This window comes from Drosophila willistoni (assembly GCF_018902025.1).
Source record: "Drosophila willistoni isolate 14030-0811.24 chromosome XL unlocalized genomic scaffold, UCI_dwil_1.1 Seg141, whole genome shotgun sequence".
NCBI lineage: Eukaryota > Metazoa > Arthropoda > Insecta > Diptera > Drosophilidae > Drosophila > Drosophila willistoni.
The window spans coordinates 10,942,900-10,958,062 of NW_025814052.1; the positions used below are offsets into that span (position 1 = coordinate 10,942,900).

The 15,163-nt window shown below is 38.7% G+C and overlaps 6 protein-coding genes across 6 annotated transcripts; 3 read left to right on the top strand and 3 right to left on the bottom strand.

Moving 5' to 3' along the window:
- Positions 1 to 164: 164 nt before the first annotated feature.
- Positions 165 to 1,437, bottom strand: LOC6641505. Its single transcript, XM_023175291.2, has one exon. It carries the CDS (start codon positions 1,313 to 1,315, stop codon positions 533 to 535), a length of 783 nt encoding a protein of 260 aa, XP_023031059.1. The 5' UTR covers positions 1,316 to 1,437; the 3' UTR covers positions 165 to 532.
- A 409-nt stretch (positions 1,438 to 1,846) lies between these two features.
- On the top strand, positions 1,847 to 3,619 carry LOC6641506 (splicing factor ESS-2 homolog). Its single transcript, XM_023175156.2, has 2 exons — positions 1,847 to 2,253; positions 2,323 to 3,619. Exons 1-2 carry the CDS (start codon positions 1,905 to 1,907, stop codon positions 3,516 to 3,518), a joined length of 1,545 nt encoding a protein of 514 aa, XP_023030924.1. The 5' UTR covers positions 1,847 to 1,904; the 3' UTR covers positions 3,519 to 3,619.
- On the bottom strand, positions 3,509 to 4,762 carry LOC6641450 (sepiapterin reductase). Its single transcript, XM_002064065.4, has one exon. It carries the CDS (start codon positions 4,667 to 4,669, stop codon positions 3,872 to 3,874), a length of 798 nt encoding a protein of 265 aa, XP_002064101.1. The 5' UTR covers positions 4,670 to 4,762; the 3' UTR covers positions 3,509 to 3,871.
- A 1,609-nt stretch (positions 4,763 to 6,371) lies between these two features.
- LOC6641451 (sepiapterin reductase) lies at positions 6,372 to 7,509 on the bottom strand. The gene has a single exon (XM_002064066.4). It carries the CDS (start codon positions 7,357 to 7,359, stop codon positions 6,517 to 6,519), a length of 843 nt encoding a protein of 280 aa, XP_002064102.1. The 5' UTR covers positions 7,360 to 7,509; the 3' UTR covers positions 6,372 to 6,516.
- A 1,933-nt stretch (positions 7,510 to 9,442) lies between these two features.
- Positions 9,443 to 11,755, top strand: LOC6641452. Its single transcript, XM_002064067.4, has 4 exons — positions 9,443 to 9,596; positions 9,714 to 9,905; positions 10,475 to 10,539; positions 11,086 to 11,755. Exons 1-4 carry the CDS (start codon positions 9,540 to 9,542, stop codon positions 11,627 to 11,629), a joined length of 858 nt encoding a protein of 285 aa, XP_002064103.2. The 5' UTR covers positions 9,443 to 9,539; the 3' UTR covers positions 11,630 to 11,755.
- A 1,345-nt stretch (positions 11,756 to 13,100) lies between these two features.
- Positions 13,101 to 14,957, top strand: LOC6641415. The gene is made up of 2 exons (XM_002064068.4): positions 13,101 to 13,560; positions 13,635 to 14,957. The coding sequence occupies exons 1-2, from the start codon at positions 13,194 to 13,196 to the stop codon at positions 14,831 to 14,833; spliced, it is 1,566 nt and encodes a 521-aa protein (XP_002064104.2). The 5' UTR covers positions 13,101 to 13,193; the 3' UTR covers positions 14,834 to 14,957.
- Positions 14,958 to 15,163: the final 206 nt, after the last annotated feature.

Sequence of the window (15,163 nt, forward strand, 5' to 3'; positions counted from 1 at the left end):
TTAATTTAATGAAATTTAAATGAAATTTTGAATGGAATTTTATCTAAGGACCCAAAAATCATTTTGAAAGTTTACCTATAGAAAAAATATAAAATAAATGCATTTCTAGAGTAAACGAAATAAGTTGTCAGATTCATAATAATAAATATAATTAAACAGAAACCTAAATAATAATAAGCTAACATTTTATAATTTATATCTATAATTAATTTGGAGTGAGTTGGTGGTGATTTGAGAGTGTTGGAGTGTGAAGAGACAGGAAGGGCTTGAAAAGTCGCCTTTCCAAAGTTTTGTACTTTAATTTCGTTATTCATTATTGTTTTCGGATTTCGTTCATATTCATTATTTGGACTTTGTTAATAACATGGTAAATTTTGTGATTCGAATCATTCGCTTATTTTGATATGGATCATGGATCATTCATCTATCTATTTGTTTTCTTATATTGAAAATTTGTTGTGTTTTTTGTTTCCTCTATTCTTTCTGTTGTTTTGTTATTTTTTTTTATATTATTTGCTTATATTTTGTTAAGTTATTTCTTCTTGCGATTTTTCTTAGTCTTCTTCTTAAGATTGGTAGAGGACGATGATTCCTCGGGTTGATTCTCAACCGATTCAACATCAGGCAATTCCGTAACTATATCTTTATTAGGAAGTTTGGCGGCATCTGGAATTTCAATTTCATCATTATCAAGATTTTTGATGGGACTTGGTAAATTCTCCAACTCTAGATCCAATTCTAGGTCCAATTCGGTTTTTTTTATGGAAACCTTGCGAGGTCGCCGATAGGCAGCCAGAAATTCTAGGTCATCTGAAGAAGCTGAGGACAGAGTTTCATCAAGATCCTCATCATCGGCCACAATGATATTCTGCAGCTTGTTCAACGATCCTTTGGGCAGCAAAGAGAAAGCCTCAACAGAATCCATCTGCAATAATCCTTTGCTCTGCGAAGCAGCTAAAAGTCCTCCCGACTTGATAATCTGATCATAGCCTTCCGTCATGCTAGATGCTCCTTGCTTCTGTTCCATTTTCTCCATTTCAATTTCCTTCTCACGTATCTGTTTTGGTGAGAAGACCAAGGGTTGCCAGAAGAGCTCCAAAGTAGACATACGTTTAATACCGATATCCTCCAGGATGCAGTCATTGGGTAGGATGCGGCCCTTGTAGGCCAAGCGACTGAAGCACATGGGCACGTTCAGACTGCGACCGATTCGCATCTTAAGATCGCTCACTTTACCGAAGCGATCCACATCATAAATATTCTTACGGCCGTCACGAGTCACTATAAATACCTGCATTTTGCGAATTTTACGCATTTCTTTCCGGATCGGAACGAAGTTTTTATATTTTATTTTTCCTCTAATTATATTTACTTGACAAATCTCTCTGAGTCAAACCAAAGTCCATATTCACAGAATACTCATTCTGAATTGACTAGTGGGAAATTGAGTTTTGACGATTTACGAAAAGCCAGAAGCTAGTTTCTTCCGTCAAGTCAAGTTAAATAAATTTTTCATACAAAAAAAATTAAAGGCTTAAACAATAAATTAATGAAACCGTTATACGCTACAAATTATGCCATTGATTAATACGTTTAGTTATTATAACAAAAAACAAAGTTCTGATTATAACAAATTTTTGTCATGAGAATATGTTTTGTTGCATTTCAAACTATAACGGACATTCTTTTCTCACGCACTCATCTCTATGAGTGTTATCGATATACACTTATCGGATGCGGGGACGCGACCTTGCCAGATCCAGAAAAAAGTACCAAAAGTATAAAAAATACCAAATAGACACTAATTTTCCTGAACAACCCTGAAAACCAAAAAAATATCAAAACAATACAATTTTGTTTTGTCTACGATTTCTTTGAAAATAGTTTTATTTTAGCACCGCATAATGTCGGATTGTACACCCAACACACCAAGCACACCGGGAAGTCGGGCTATAGCCGTAGCAAAAGCCCAAAACACAGTCTTAGCGGAATTCAAAACGCCCACGGATCTCATGGTTGTTCGTCGCAAAAACAAACCAAAAATTTTGACCGAAGAACGTTATATTGAAGAAATGGCCAAGATCATACAGCGGGACTTCTTTCCCGATCTTGAGAAATTGCGCGCACAAAACGATTACCTCGATGCCGAGGCACGCAGGGATTTCATACAGATGGCAGAGATCCGTGAACGCTACAGTCAATGGCGATTGCCTGGCGAAGGCGGCCGAAGTCGTCGACAAAATAATAATAGTGGTGAGTTTGCAATCAATTTAGATAGCTCAATAAATTCAGCTTATATGTATGCAATTGTCCATCGCGCAGCCATGTCACCTGCCACCTTTGAGACGCCTGTTAGCCAAGGAACAGGCAGCAATACACCTCTGCCAACATCAAGAGAGGTCAACAATACACCAGCCCAATCCACCAGTAGTCGCAGCAGCGGCAGCAAAAAAGGCTCAATTGATGCCGATGCGACGGGGGCCAAGAAAATGTCGCTAGACGCCTTTCTGCAGCACTTCACCAGCGAGGATAATCACAGTTTCCAGGAGATTATCGAGACGGCAGAGGCCAAGTTAAGGCAAAAATACGCAGTGCTCTATAATCATGAGCAAGTGTCGGCCGAGCAATTGCAGCGAGCCCTTATGTTGCCCAGCATTGAGAAACAATTCGAGGAGCCAGATCCCTTAAGAAAAATTCAAACATGGAAGTACACAAACATGAATTCCATCATGTATGTTCCTGATGGCGTGGATATGACAGACGAGGAGCGTGTCCAGGCCGCCGAACGGCGCCAGAGTATACAACATAATGCCACCAGACTGCAGGAAGACAAGGCAATGGCAGTGACAGCATTGCAAACGGAGAAGGATGAACAAAATAAGAGCCAAGGCGATGCTGCCACTGGATCAACAACTCCTCGTATACGTGGATTCGATTTGCTACGGTCCCCCTCGCCACGGCCCGGAGAGGCATTTTCCCCACTAATGACGTGGGGTGAAATTGATGGTACACCGTTTCGTCTGGATGGCGGTGATACACCGCTTCGTCCCACATTGGCCGGTCCCTCATTTCGCATAAACGAGAACTCTAGGCGAGAAAATATTGCCATTGCCCTGGCCGAAAAGGTCAGCGAGAAGATGCGTAATCAAAAGCAAATGGCCCTGACTACAGCCCGACGAAATATCGGTTCGCCATTCGTACGTTCCAACATGGAGCGTTTGGCCAGCATGTCGCCGGCAGCTAAACGTCTGGCCACAGGGAAGCTTGGTTTACGCAGAACCCCCACATTGCCAACACCCCTGCCCGGCACAGAAAGCCTGCAACGCAAACGAAAGATTACTCCGTATGTTGTAAGAAGCACCAGCAACAGTCGCTCCACTACACCAGCACATGCTCCTCCTAGCATTGGTGCTCCATCTGCAGTTCGTAGTCGTTCCATCGATACGGGCTCAACACTTACCGATGATCTGCTCAAAATACCATCCAAGCGACGTAGTGCGGCAGCCGATTTCTTTTAGCATACACCGAAACTGTTTACATTTAATTTCAGTTTGTATAAATTTATTAATATGTTTAATTTGTATAAATTTAATACATAGAAAAACCCACCAACCAGTTATTATCAATTGAATTATGAGTAATTACAAATACCTACATATGAGTATATATATATATATTTTGCCTATGGGACAGATCTGATTCATTCATCTTTTTTATACTTATTTTGGTCCATAAACGAAACAAGAAACAAATTTCATGTTTTGAACGCTGTTCTCCGTTTTCTTTTGATTTTTTATGTTGTTTTGTGCTCTTTCTGAGAAAGTTTTTGAAGAGTTTATTATCAAATGTTTCTTGTTGTTTCCAGGAAATTTTAATAGTCTCTATAGTCAATGTGATCACCAGATTGAAATACTTTCGATTCGAGAATCTTGATAAATTTCAGAGCCGTTTGTTCCGTTGTCAACATGACTTTCGATTCCCTTTGCTCGCGGAACATGGCCTTTATGGTGGGATCATGTGCCTCACGCTCCACCTGAACAGTCATCTGGGTATCTATCATGCCGGGGGCATAGTTTAAGACCAAAGTCTTGTCCGTCGACTCCTCCTCCTTGGCCAAGACACGAAAATACATTTCACGTGCCGCCTTCACTGTGCAATAATAGGCCATCGATGGTATTGGTTGGATGGCAGCCAATGTGCTTAGATTGACCACCAGTTTCGCCTGATCCCGAAACACACGCATAAACTCACAATTAAGAGCCAATGCCGAGAAGAGATTTGTGTGAAAGAATTTCTCCAAATATGCCGTATCGCCAATTTCACGGGCATGCTTCGATGCATCGCCCAAAGTTCCTGCATTGTGTATGACAATGGCACGTTCGAATCCCTCCGCCTTGGCATTGGATTTCTCCAATGTTTCGCTCAGTATCTTTGAGAAATCCTCAGCCTGGCATTGACTCAATTCCAGGGAATATGTGTAAACCTCCAATTCCGCATTGACCCTCAGAATGTTGGCTTTGGTCTCATCCAGTAGGTTAAGATCGCGTCCCAACAGAACGACCAGCGATCCCTTGCCACTTATACGTTTGGCCAATTGCTGGGCAAACTCCCGTCCAATGCCACGCGAAGCTCCCGTCACCAGTAAGTAGGTCTTTTGCTTTAGATCCATAATTCGCCTGTTTTTGGGTCCACCGTCTCTTGGAGATTAGTCGAATCAAATGATTGTCTTCTCTCTTTCGCCACCAAGCCAAAGCTTTTTGCAGCTGTTCACATTCAGTTTTTGGTACGAACTTTTAAGCAAAGCTTTTACAGCATTCACCCTCCACTCTCTCTCTTCCTCCTCTCTCACTGTTTGCCGTCAAGTTTTGACTTGAACTTGAAAAGGTTATCGCCCGTTCCTTGTTTAATTATGGCTATTATTATTATTATTAATTGTCGTCTAATTTAAATTGCACGATTAAATAGAGCGAATTGCAACAATGTTGCAATTGCCAGGCGAAAATTAAGAAAATTCTCCAAGTGAATTTTCCAAGCACCGAAACATTTAATCAATTAATTCGATGGTTTAAGTTTCAAGTTTCCTCTGAAAAGGTTTTGCAGTTATTTTCATTAGCCCCCAAAAGTATTGTTTGATATTTTTTATAGCTCCAATTCATTGCCATAAACCACATTCAGAAAACAGGGTCGGACTAAACAAAATTGGCGCGAAAAATATCAATCATTTTCTTAAAAAATTATAAGTTTTAAATAAATAATAATACTCCAAGCAAACATTGTTTAATTTATAAATTTGTTATTAACAATCTCCACAGCATATTGCATACTTTAAGGGGGAACAGATTCTGCCAGATCTACCTACAAATGTCTTTTTTAAAAAATCTCATTTTTATGAATGAAAACAAAAATCTTATAAATAATTCCAAAACCATTTATTTCTTATTAAATTTCATGCTACACTGGAAAAAAATTGAGCATTCACTTCATCACTTACTTGAGTTAGAAATTATTAATGAAACATATCTGATAAGCAAAGTATAGATTATTTGTATATACTCTACATTTATAGAGATGCCTCCAGGTCCGTATTTAAAAATATATTTCAGGTAGAGGTAGAAAAGATATTTTGTTCATCTTTTCTGATTGAGAAATATTTTAACTAAGAGCAATCAGTTTAAGCGGACATTTTAACACAAAACTCATAGCAGATATCTTAAACAAAATTTCTTCTAATGTCATAAAGTTTTTCAATAGAATTGCAGAATCATTTTATTGATTTGTCCTAGATATTTCGGGACTTATAGACCTCATTTCACTTCAGCAGAAAATTAGGTAGAAGTGAGATAAATTTGAGATAAATTTCGAGAAACTACTTAGTCCTATATATAAAAATTTGACATTTTTGAAAGATCAGAAAAAGCCAAAATCGAATAAATTTGAAAATAAGTGCTGATTGATTGATAGAATTTGTTTTTAATTCCAAGTTCTGAATAAGTAGGTATGTATATGTATATGGAGAGTATATAGAAGCATTTCGATGTCTTATCAATTTGCTGACCTGGCAACGTATGTATCTCTCTATCTCTCTTTGGCATTCTCTCTGGGACAACGCTCTCATCTCATGTCTTATCAATGATTTTGGCAACTGTACATTCATTGACTGTCTGGGATGACTGTCCTCCTACAATGGAGTCGAGACACGTGGTAAACTAGCCCGGCTAGTTATGTGATTCATCAGATAGCTAGAAATCAAGTATACGTAAATACTTACAACAAGATGCGACACTTATCAGTGTCTCGAACCCAATCAAAAGAAAATGAAAAACAAAGTAATTTTTTTTTTTTTTGGTTTGTGTTTTCTGTTGCAGCAGCAGTTTCCATAATCCATTTCCATAGGCGGTGGGTCAGCAACCATAGTTTATTTATGTCAGAAATCATAATCAGAATGTTCATATACCCAAAGTCGTCATCGATGTCAGTGTAAAGTGAATGAGAGGCCCACCCACCCGAAATTGCTACTCATAAAACGAAAGTGTCGTAGTAGTCCACATCATGGCCGGATACAAAGGAGATTTCCTCGAGTATATTGATCAGTTTCAATGTCGATTGCAATGGCTGGACACGACGTGGCAATTCCGGGTACGAATTTGGGCATAATGAATAAGCCAACAGTTCCTCGGGTTCAATCACATTGCCGTTGAGATCACATTGCGTCTGATGGGTAGTTAGCAAGCCGGGACCATAGGTCAGGACATGCAGAGGGCCAGCAGTGTTGGAGGTGACCGCCTCCTCCTCGGAGGCCATGGCACGGAAGTACATGTCACGAGCCCGCTTGCACGAGCAGAGTAATCCATTGTAGACCATGGGACGTACTTGAAGGGATGAGGTCACATTGATGGCCAGTTTCTCGACATTCTGCAAGTGCTTGCTATTTAGCCAGTGTTGATTTAGGGCCACAGGAGCATAGAGTTGTTTTTGCACATATTTTGTCCAATCCTTGGGTACCTGGGGCTCCAACAGGCAATGAGTAGATGCCTCGCCCTCGTTGTGCACAATGATCGAACGTTGAAACTGCATATTCTGGAACTTCTTCAAGACATTCTCCATCAATTGGACACCATTCGAATGATTGACATTCAATTGACCCATTTCCAAGTGTATTTCAGATTTCGTATCCAATTGAGCCTTTAATTCCTTTTCCAATTTCTGCAATTCCTGGTGACTCTCATCCAATATAAGAGCCACAGATCCTTGACCCAAACGGTTGCACAATTCTGTGGCCAAGGATTGTCCCAGGGGATTCGAACAGCCACTCAATACCAAAAAGGTACTTCTATTTAAATCCATTCTCTTTGAAGCCATTCTAAAGGATTTTTTTAATTTTGTTTTTTTAATTTCTCTCGTCGCTATGTCCAAACACTTGAAACTGCTCAGTTATACTGAACTCTAATGCTCAATGGGATTAAACTGCTGGACTCGGTTTCCAACTGATAAGAAGACACTTAAACCGGACTTTTGCTCATACACATAAGATCTGAGCTAGCCTGAACGGAATTGCCGCACTTTTATATGGAATGACAACGGCAATCGACGACGCCGACGACGACAACATCTTTTGATAAGATGTCTGGTTGACTTGTTGCCAGGCCATTAACCATTTGTAATTGACCCCTTCCCAAAAAGAGACCTTTCTTATTTAATGGATACTCTAAGCAGAAAGTATTCCCTATGCAGACTCTGCTTTTGTCTTTCTTTTAGTTTCGAAATCCAAATTGGTCATCGAAAAATATTTAGACAATATCACTATGACTCAAAAAAGATCAAGTTATCAATAGTTTTTTAAGAAAAAAAAGGTGGAATGTTATTTTGATCATTTATTTTTCAATACTTTTTTTTCTAAAGTACATTTTATTTGCGTTTATGTTTATCTAATATAAGTGAGAGATCCAACCGAGAAAAACATATAGATCGATTGTGCAATCTTTTATTTCTCAGTTTTATTCTACAGTGATCGATATTTTGATCGATATTTTAATATAGTTGGTTAAACAACGACAGGGAAAAAAGATATCGATCATCTAAAATCAAAATAGTTCCTGTAGGATAATTCTATATTCTAATTAAATTGATTGACTATATAAGCTTTATAAGTTATATTTTTATAGACTGTGTTGAGAAACGAGAGGGATATAAGATATTCAATATCCAATTTGGCGATCGTATTGATTACTGATATAATCAAAAGCAGGTCCTTTAGATCGTTTAATACTTAATATGATTAGAAATAGCTTCAAGAACAAAATTTTCCCATGACTAATTGCAATGGATTTCCTCAATGCATTTATATATGTATTGTATACTCAATTGTATTCACATTTAATGTAAGCCAAAGGGTATACAAAATTCAATATTTCAAATTTTGTTGTTATACAAATATTATTATATACATTATTGTTTATAAATTTTTGTCTACTTTCCATTTTAGAGGGAAATATGGCGGGGTTTCATCCATGTTGATTATTTTCCAATCCCCTTTAACCCTAAGGTAAACTAGAATAGACAAGTTTAAATGGCATCTGTGGAAGAGCCATCAGTTACTACTTACCACTTATCAGTTCTTTGGAATGAACTACTATAAGGTATGGCAGTCGGAATCAAAGATTCTCCAGATGTCGAGAATTCATTCTTCGATGCAAAACGAATGAATTGCTTATATGATGATTCATCAAAATGTATTTATTAAAGTATATACATACATAAGTATATATTTTTTTGTCATATGATTAGATTACAACATTTCTTACCAGCAATCTGACCTGACATTGGCATCATGTAATAATGCACATGCATTCAGATCTATCAAGCGAAACGTGTTTACATGATGTATCAAAATAGTATTTAGATTAAATTTGAAACCAATAATTGTATATACAAATATATGTACATATATACATACATACATACATACATATATAGATGTACATATATAAAGATGAAATTCCATACTGAAATTGGGTTAATGGCCTGATCTCTGTCAGTCTGGCCCAATTTCGTTTTTGGGTTGAACCAAAAATCGGGAGCAATTTCAACTAATCGCAAATTGTGATTTAATTTCGCAAAATGGGAATAGATTCCCCCCCTCCCCACCTCTGCGTCATCTGTTTCTGATTTTGTCGTTTTTTTTTATGTTTTTTTTTTTGGGATTTTCTAGAAACGACAAAATGAAAGCCTGCAACCTTTAAGCCTGACCCTGGCCAAATGACTTTGACCGTCGTTGATGACTTTCTCTGATGGTTTTTCCACTCCTACTCGTTTCATTTTTAATGAGAAAACCTAATGCATAAAGAATAATAATAAAAATAAATCTGAGAATTGAGTTTTTCTTTTGCTTTCTGTTGATCTCTTTTCTTTGAGTTGGACTTGAGAGCATATAAAACGTGTGTGTGGACCATCTTTTGGTGTCAGTTCAAACGTTTAACGGGCCGCAGCACGACCCTATCGATAAGAAGTGAATCAAAGCAAGAAATAGTAAAAATTACATAATGCATTTATACAAATTTCTATTAATTTCCCTATTGGCCATGGTCAGTGTGCAAGGGGTGAGTGAAAAAGTGTGCAGTGATATGACTTTAAAAGGACCTTCGAGTGATGATAATGTGACAAAGTGCTTAACTTTTTTTTTGGATGAATTTCATAATACTTTGCTTAATTTGCAGCTTCTGGCCGCTTGCGTTTGTTCGGAGAAGGGCTCGGATTATTGCCAAAGCTGCCAAGGAGCCACTGTGGTGCGTCCAAAGCCACGTTATTACGAATCGTCACCAGATGTGAATCTCTCGCCCATTGGTGATAACTGCTGGTGCAGTAAACAACTAATCGAACCAGCTCAATTGCCAAAAACATGTGGAAAAGTACGTGATCTATTTCAATATGTGCATGCCTTCAATAATCTCTTGAGTCGCCGTATGCTCGAAGGGGCACTAGAGGCAAAAACTTTGGCGGCTCAACGTCTAGCCGAACGTTTGCAGCGTCTGGAGCATGTGGATTGCTTCAAGAGACGCCAATTGCCCCATAATGGCTATCCGACATATCAATTGATGTGAAGTGGGAGGAATATATTTCATCATTAACATTAGAAGTTAGGATTTAGTATAACAGAAGAGGAGAAACCATTAAGAAGCATCCCAGCAGAATCATTTCACATCCTCGATCAACTGAGGTTAACAATTTCCGCATAACTCACACTCTCATCCACCCATCCACAAGGTCGTCATCATCATCATCATCATCATCATCAACATCAACATCATCATTGTGGTCGTCGTCGTCGTCGTCGTCGTCGTCGTCGTCATTATCGGTTTGTACGTGCATCTAAGCATCAAGAATCTTCCGATGATAGAACTCAACTCGATATTCCAAAAAATCATTACTATAATGCTCCCTCTCTTTCTCTATCTATCTCTCTCTCTCTCTCTCTTAGAAGACACCATGCAAACCCACCTGTGGCTGCCAACAGAGTGATGATAGCAGTTCCAATTATGGCAAGTAAGTAAATGTCTCATATTACCGTCTCTCTTTCTCCCATATCTTTCTCATGGCTCTCATTGCTAATCTCTATTTCCAACATAATTCTCTCTTATACTATTTAGGCATTCCTTTAATTGGGAATCATTTATATACCTAGGAATATTGAATCTACGTCTGTCTGTATGAAATTGGTCTTAAAATCTTTGGAAACTTAAGAAGTAAACATATCGAAATCTATGTATCCTTTAACTATATTAGCCTCGAGATCAGAGTTTTGCATCAGTATTTTGGTTACTTTCTAAACGATTCTCAACAAGTTGATATCTCTGAGTTTGGTTTAGTTGACTTCAGTATTCAGTCAGAGGTCTATTGAGAAAGAAATCACATAATTTCAACTTTGTTAGATATTTTTACTCCAAGACCAAATTGCTTCACTAAAAAGGTCTAATTATTGTTCAAAATTTCTATGATCGGAATTGAATATTACTAGATTCTGACTTAATGAGTAGTTTTGACTATTATAATCTTTGATAAATTGTTGCATTTGATTTGTTGCATTTTCAGCATTGTCTATTCGAAAACAACCCAAGAGGACTCAAGCTCTGCAGCGGATCCCATAAGTGTTGGCCTGGCCGTTCAAGCAGGCAAGGCCATCAATGTGCCAGAGGCTAAATTGGCCTATGGATTTGCTCAGAAGCCAGTCGATGGTATACAGAAAGTATACTTCTCCAATGTACCCGAAGAGAATCTATTCAAGCTGAAAAGTGATGTCATCACCCTAAAGAAACGCACCTACAGCAAGCAGACAGACGAGGAGGAATACGAAGCCGAGCAGGAGGAGGAGGAAACAACCAGCGACGATGATGATGAGGCTGCACCACAATTGACATACAAACAGTTGGGTTACATTACGGAACAGTATAAGGATCCCAAATTCAAGAAAATCAAATCCAGTTATAGTAGCCGTAGTTCATATTCATCCAGCTCCAGCGATGGCTATGGCAAAGTGGCCGGCAAAGTTTCCGTCGATTGTGGCTTTAAGCCAGGTCGTGTCACTTCCTATCGTAATGCCAATCGCCAGGAACCCGATGCGGGCAATTGTTATTGATAAACAGACGCCTAAATGATGATGATGATGTATATAAAATGATTAGTTTTAAGACCCTAAACGAACCAAACAATTAAAGCGACAACGTTCAAAGTTCATCAAACTTTTACATTTTCCAAACTAAAACCAAAACAAAATTTTAATTTCAAAAGCCCTAAACACATGACAAAACGCGTGCTAAGAAAGACAACCCGCAAAAATGTTAAACAGAGTTCTCAATCTGTTTTTATGCTGAAATGGCGTTAAAAAATTGTTTCAGTTTGGTTGGACAGAAATGGGTCAAAAAGCAGAACAAAACACAGTTCAGCAAAGTTTCGTTAACCAATTTTAATGTGTTCAACAAGCTTACTTACTTTGGAATTTTGCTAATGGATCTTCTTTCCTCTACTTCTGCAGGGTTTAAGTTCTGAATCTTCAGAATATAATCTTGTCTTTTAAAAACAAACTTAGAATCCGACCACTCTATAGATATTCCAGTTGTTTGCATGTGAAATAAAGATCACAAAGATCATACGATTACAAGGGCGTGTTGGTAGGTCGGAATGATTGGCTATTTTGTTGGGAGAATGGGCATCATCATGGCCACTTTTCCATAGGACTTTCTATTCCAAGTGGTATAGGTGACTAATTGATGTTTTTGAAGGTGTCTTATTGATTTTAAGGTGTCTTATCATTATGAATGTATTCAAAAAGCTATCAAGTCTTTGAGTAAATGTTTTTGCTTGACATGAGTTTGAATAAAAGTTTTTATGCATTCGACAAATTGGCAAACAAATAGATATATTTTTTTCTAATACTTCTCGCCTAATAGTAAATGTGGTCTAACAATCTCTTTTCATTGTTAACCTTTTTAACCATGTCAGTCAAGGCGACAACCTCACCTCCAAATTTTAGATTTGCCTTTTTCAAAATAAAACTTCTTATGTGAACTTTAAACTTGATAAATTCTTTTGTTTTCCATTGTCTTAACAAATTGATTTTAACCAAATGGCTTCAAAGCAAAAAAAACTTCAAACTTGCTAAATGAGTTTGTTTTGTTTGTGATATTAGTTAAAAAAGGTAATTAATTTCATTAAATGATTTCTTACCTCTTGATTGAAAAAATTGCAAACTGAAAAGAAAGTAATTGCTCTTGACCTCTTTCTTTGATATTGTTTTGATTTGTGTTTAAGTGAAAATGAAAATATAATTGTGTTTAGTTAGTTTTTGTTGGGGGGAGGGGGATTTTGGCTTTCGGAGTGAAATGATTGGACATGACTTTTGGCCAAAAAGATTCGCTGCTTAACTGCTCTGTCTGAGAACATACAATTAGCTAATTTAAAAACAGTTTTGAAAAGGTCAGCGAAATGCAAACAGAGCAAATGCAATTCACATTTACCATTCAAGTTCAAGTTCACGAGAGGCGTGAGAGATTGCAGAATGGATGATTTGGAGACCTAGATCTGGGGTTAATGTTTATATAAAGAATGAACATATGCTCCCATCAGCGGCTAGTTGTCATTAAGTCGGAGACCAAAGCGAATCCCCTCCAAATCAAGAGAAAAAAAAAAAAAAAGAAAAAATTATGAATTTGTTTATATTATCCATAGCCCTAATGGGTATGGGAATGATTGCAGCTGCTCCGGCTCCCGTGCCCGAGCCCGTGGCCGCACCCGGACCAAATCCCACACCCGTACAAATCGTCTACACGGGTGAAAGTTGTGATTGCCCACAGAAATTGGGCTATCAATTGAATGTGCCGAATACGTATAAGCCGAAAAAGCCAACTTATAGCCAATATGGCTATCGTGTGGAAAAGCCGGTGCAAACCAAGGCCAAGATCAGTTACAGTTTCGATTTCACGGTAGAAGAGCCACGTACCCCGCCACCGCCCAAAGTGAAACCCTCGAAATTGTATGCCAAAGTCGATAGAGTCACAGTGAATAAGCCAGGTAAGTGCCCAAAAAAGACAAAACACCTAAAAATTTGATGGCTTATGTTATTTCAATGGCATTTCCTATTGCAGATTGCGGTGCCAAGCGGGCTGCAGGTGGCTGCAGTTGCTCGAGCTGTTCGTCTAGGTATGTGTCAAGTCCATCATTAGCAAATCCATCACCCAATGCCATAAGACGTCGTCGTGATTTGCGACGAAAGGGTCTGCCGTTGCCAGAGCGTCCGGCGCGTTACATTAAATTGTATCACAAAGATCTAGCCCAAGAGAAACACCAACAAGAGATATCGAAATTTCCAACATTTCCATCGTTTGCCCATGGTAAACGGAAAACGAAAAAAGCCCTCATCAATTGGAAACCATTGTCCACGTCTCGTCGCCATTTGACCAAACGAGATATCAAAGGTGAATTCGATCTATTAGAACGCGAACGTGAACAAATTGACTATCATGCGCCAGAGATAATCCAATTTATGCCCGAAACTTTGAATCCAAATTATAAGCCAGTGCCATGTCACATGGGCTGCGGTGTCATTGAGGCAGCGGCACCACCAGCACCAGCAGCAGAACCTGCTCCACCCCTAGAAGTAACGACCACCAGTTCAATGGACACACAAGACAATAATGATGAAACAGACGAAACGCCGTCACATATCATCAATTCGATCAATACGAAAAGAGCCGCTGCACCATATTTTCCACAACATTTGCAATCGCCATTGAGGCCAATTCTGCCACATTATCAACAGCAGGGCTATAAATATGTCGATGATACCCATTTGAGTACTCTGCTGTCCACGACTTCGGTGCCAGATCCTTTAGAACAGAGTTCGACTCCCTTGCAATTTGTTGGCGATCTCGAGGGACCTGGACGAGGACGAGGACGAGGACAAGGACGTGGACCCTATGACTCATTGGGGGCCATCGAACATGTGGCTGATGCACAATTGGATAGCATTATAAAGGGCTTATTGCATCAGCATCCAACTTATAACTATGATAATCAATTTGGCGATCTTGTCGATCCGGAACCCATACAAAAGAAACAGACAACCGATTTTCTTAAAAAACTCATCGATGGCCGTCTCGGGGGCTGGGGATTTGGTGATGATGCTGTTACCACCCTTGAACCCGAGCAGCTATTGCAAACGGATTATGCCAACAGTGCAAGGCCAACAAAAACCTATGGCTATAATAGTCATACGCAAAATGGTTACAATGTGGACACATATAATGCACCGCCCATAACAGATTATTTGCGGGCGTGGTTCTAATACTCTGATATATATTTACGATATTTACAATTTATTTAGTTATTAAGACCTTAAACTTTAGAATAAACGATCAATAAATGGAAAAACCATTTCTTTTGTTGTTGCTATCGCAATTTTAATTCAATTCGCTTCTCTCTCTCTCTTTGCAGTTACCAAAATGACGATGGCTATTGAGAGACAGAGACAGCAAGCCACTGACAGAGAAATCGCAAGCAAAAACCAACTTTCAATCTGATCTGCTGACCTAGGCTCATTTGGTTTTGGTGGTGTGGTGGTTGCTTGCGTGATTATGTGGGGCAGTGGAGCAACCAAAATTTGTGCATATTTTCC

Excerpts from the sequence above, each read along its gene's own strand:
- LOC6641450 (XM_002064065.4), bottom strand. The coding sequence starts at position 4,669 with ATGGATCTAAAGCAAAAGACCTACTTACTGGTGACGGGAGCTTCGCGT.
- LOC6641415 (XM_002064068.4), top strand. The coding sequence starts at position 13,194 with ATGAATTTGTTTATATTATCCATAGCCCTAATGGGTATGGGAATGATT. Across the intron at positions 13,561-13,634 it reads AGTCACAGTGAATAAGCCAG|ATTGCGGTGCCAAGCGGGCT; the intron begins GTAAGTGCCCAA and ends TTCCTATTGCAG.
- LOC6641505 (XM_023175291.2), bottom strand. The coding sequence starts at position 1,315 with ATGCGTAAAATTCGCAAAATGCAGGTATTTATAGTGACTCGTGACGGC.
- LOC6641452 (XM_002064067.4), top strand. The coding sequence starts at position 9,540 with ATGCATTTATACAAATTTCTATTAATTTCCCTATTGGCCATGGTCAGT. Across the intron at positions 9,906-10,474 it reads TGCCAAAAACATGTGGAAAA|AAGACACCATGCAAACCCAC; the intron begins GTACGTGATCTA and ends TCTCTCTCTTAG. Across the intron at positions 10,540-11,085 it reads AGCAGTTCCAATTATGGCAA|CATTGTCTATTCGAAAACAA; the intron begins GTAAGTAAATGT and ends TTGCATTTTCAG.
- LOC6641506 (XM_023175156.2), top strand. The coding sequence starts at position 1,905 with ATGTCGGATTGTACACCCAACACACCAAGCACACCGGGAAGTCGGGCT. Across the intron at positions 2,254-2,322 it reads TCGACAAAATAATAATAGTG|CCATGTCACCTGCCACCTTT; the intron begins GTGAGTTTGCAA and ends TCCATCGCGCAG.
- LOC6641451 (XM_002064066.4), bottom strand. The coding sequence starts at position 7,359 with ATGGCTTCAAAGAGAATGGATTTAAATAGAAGTACCTTTTTGGTATTG.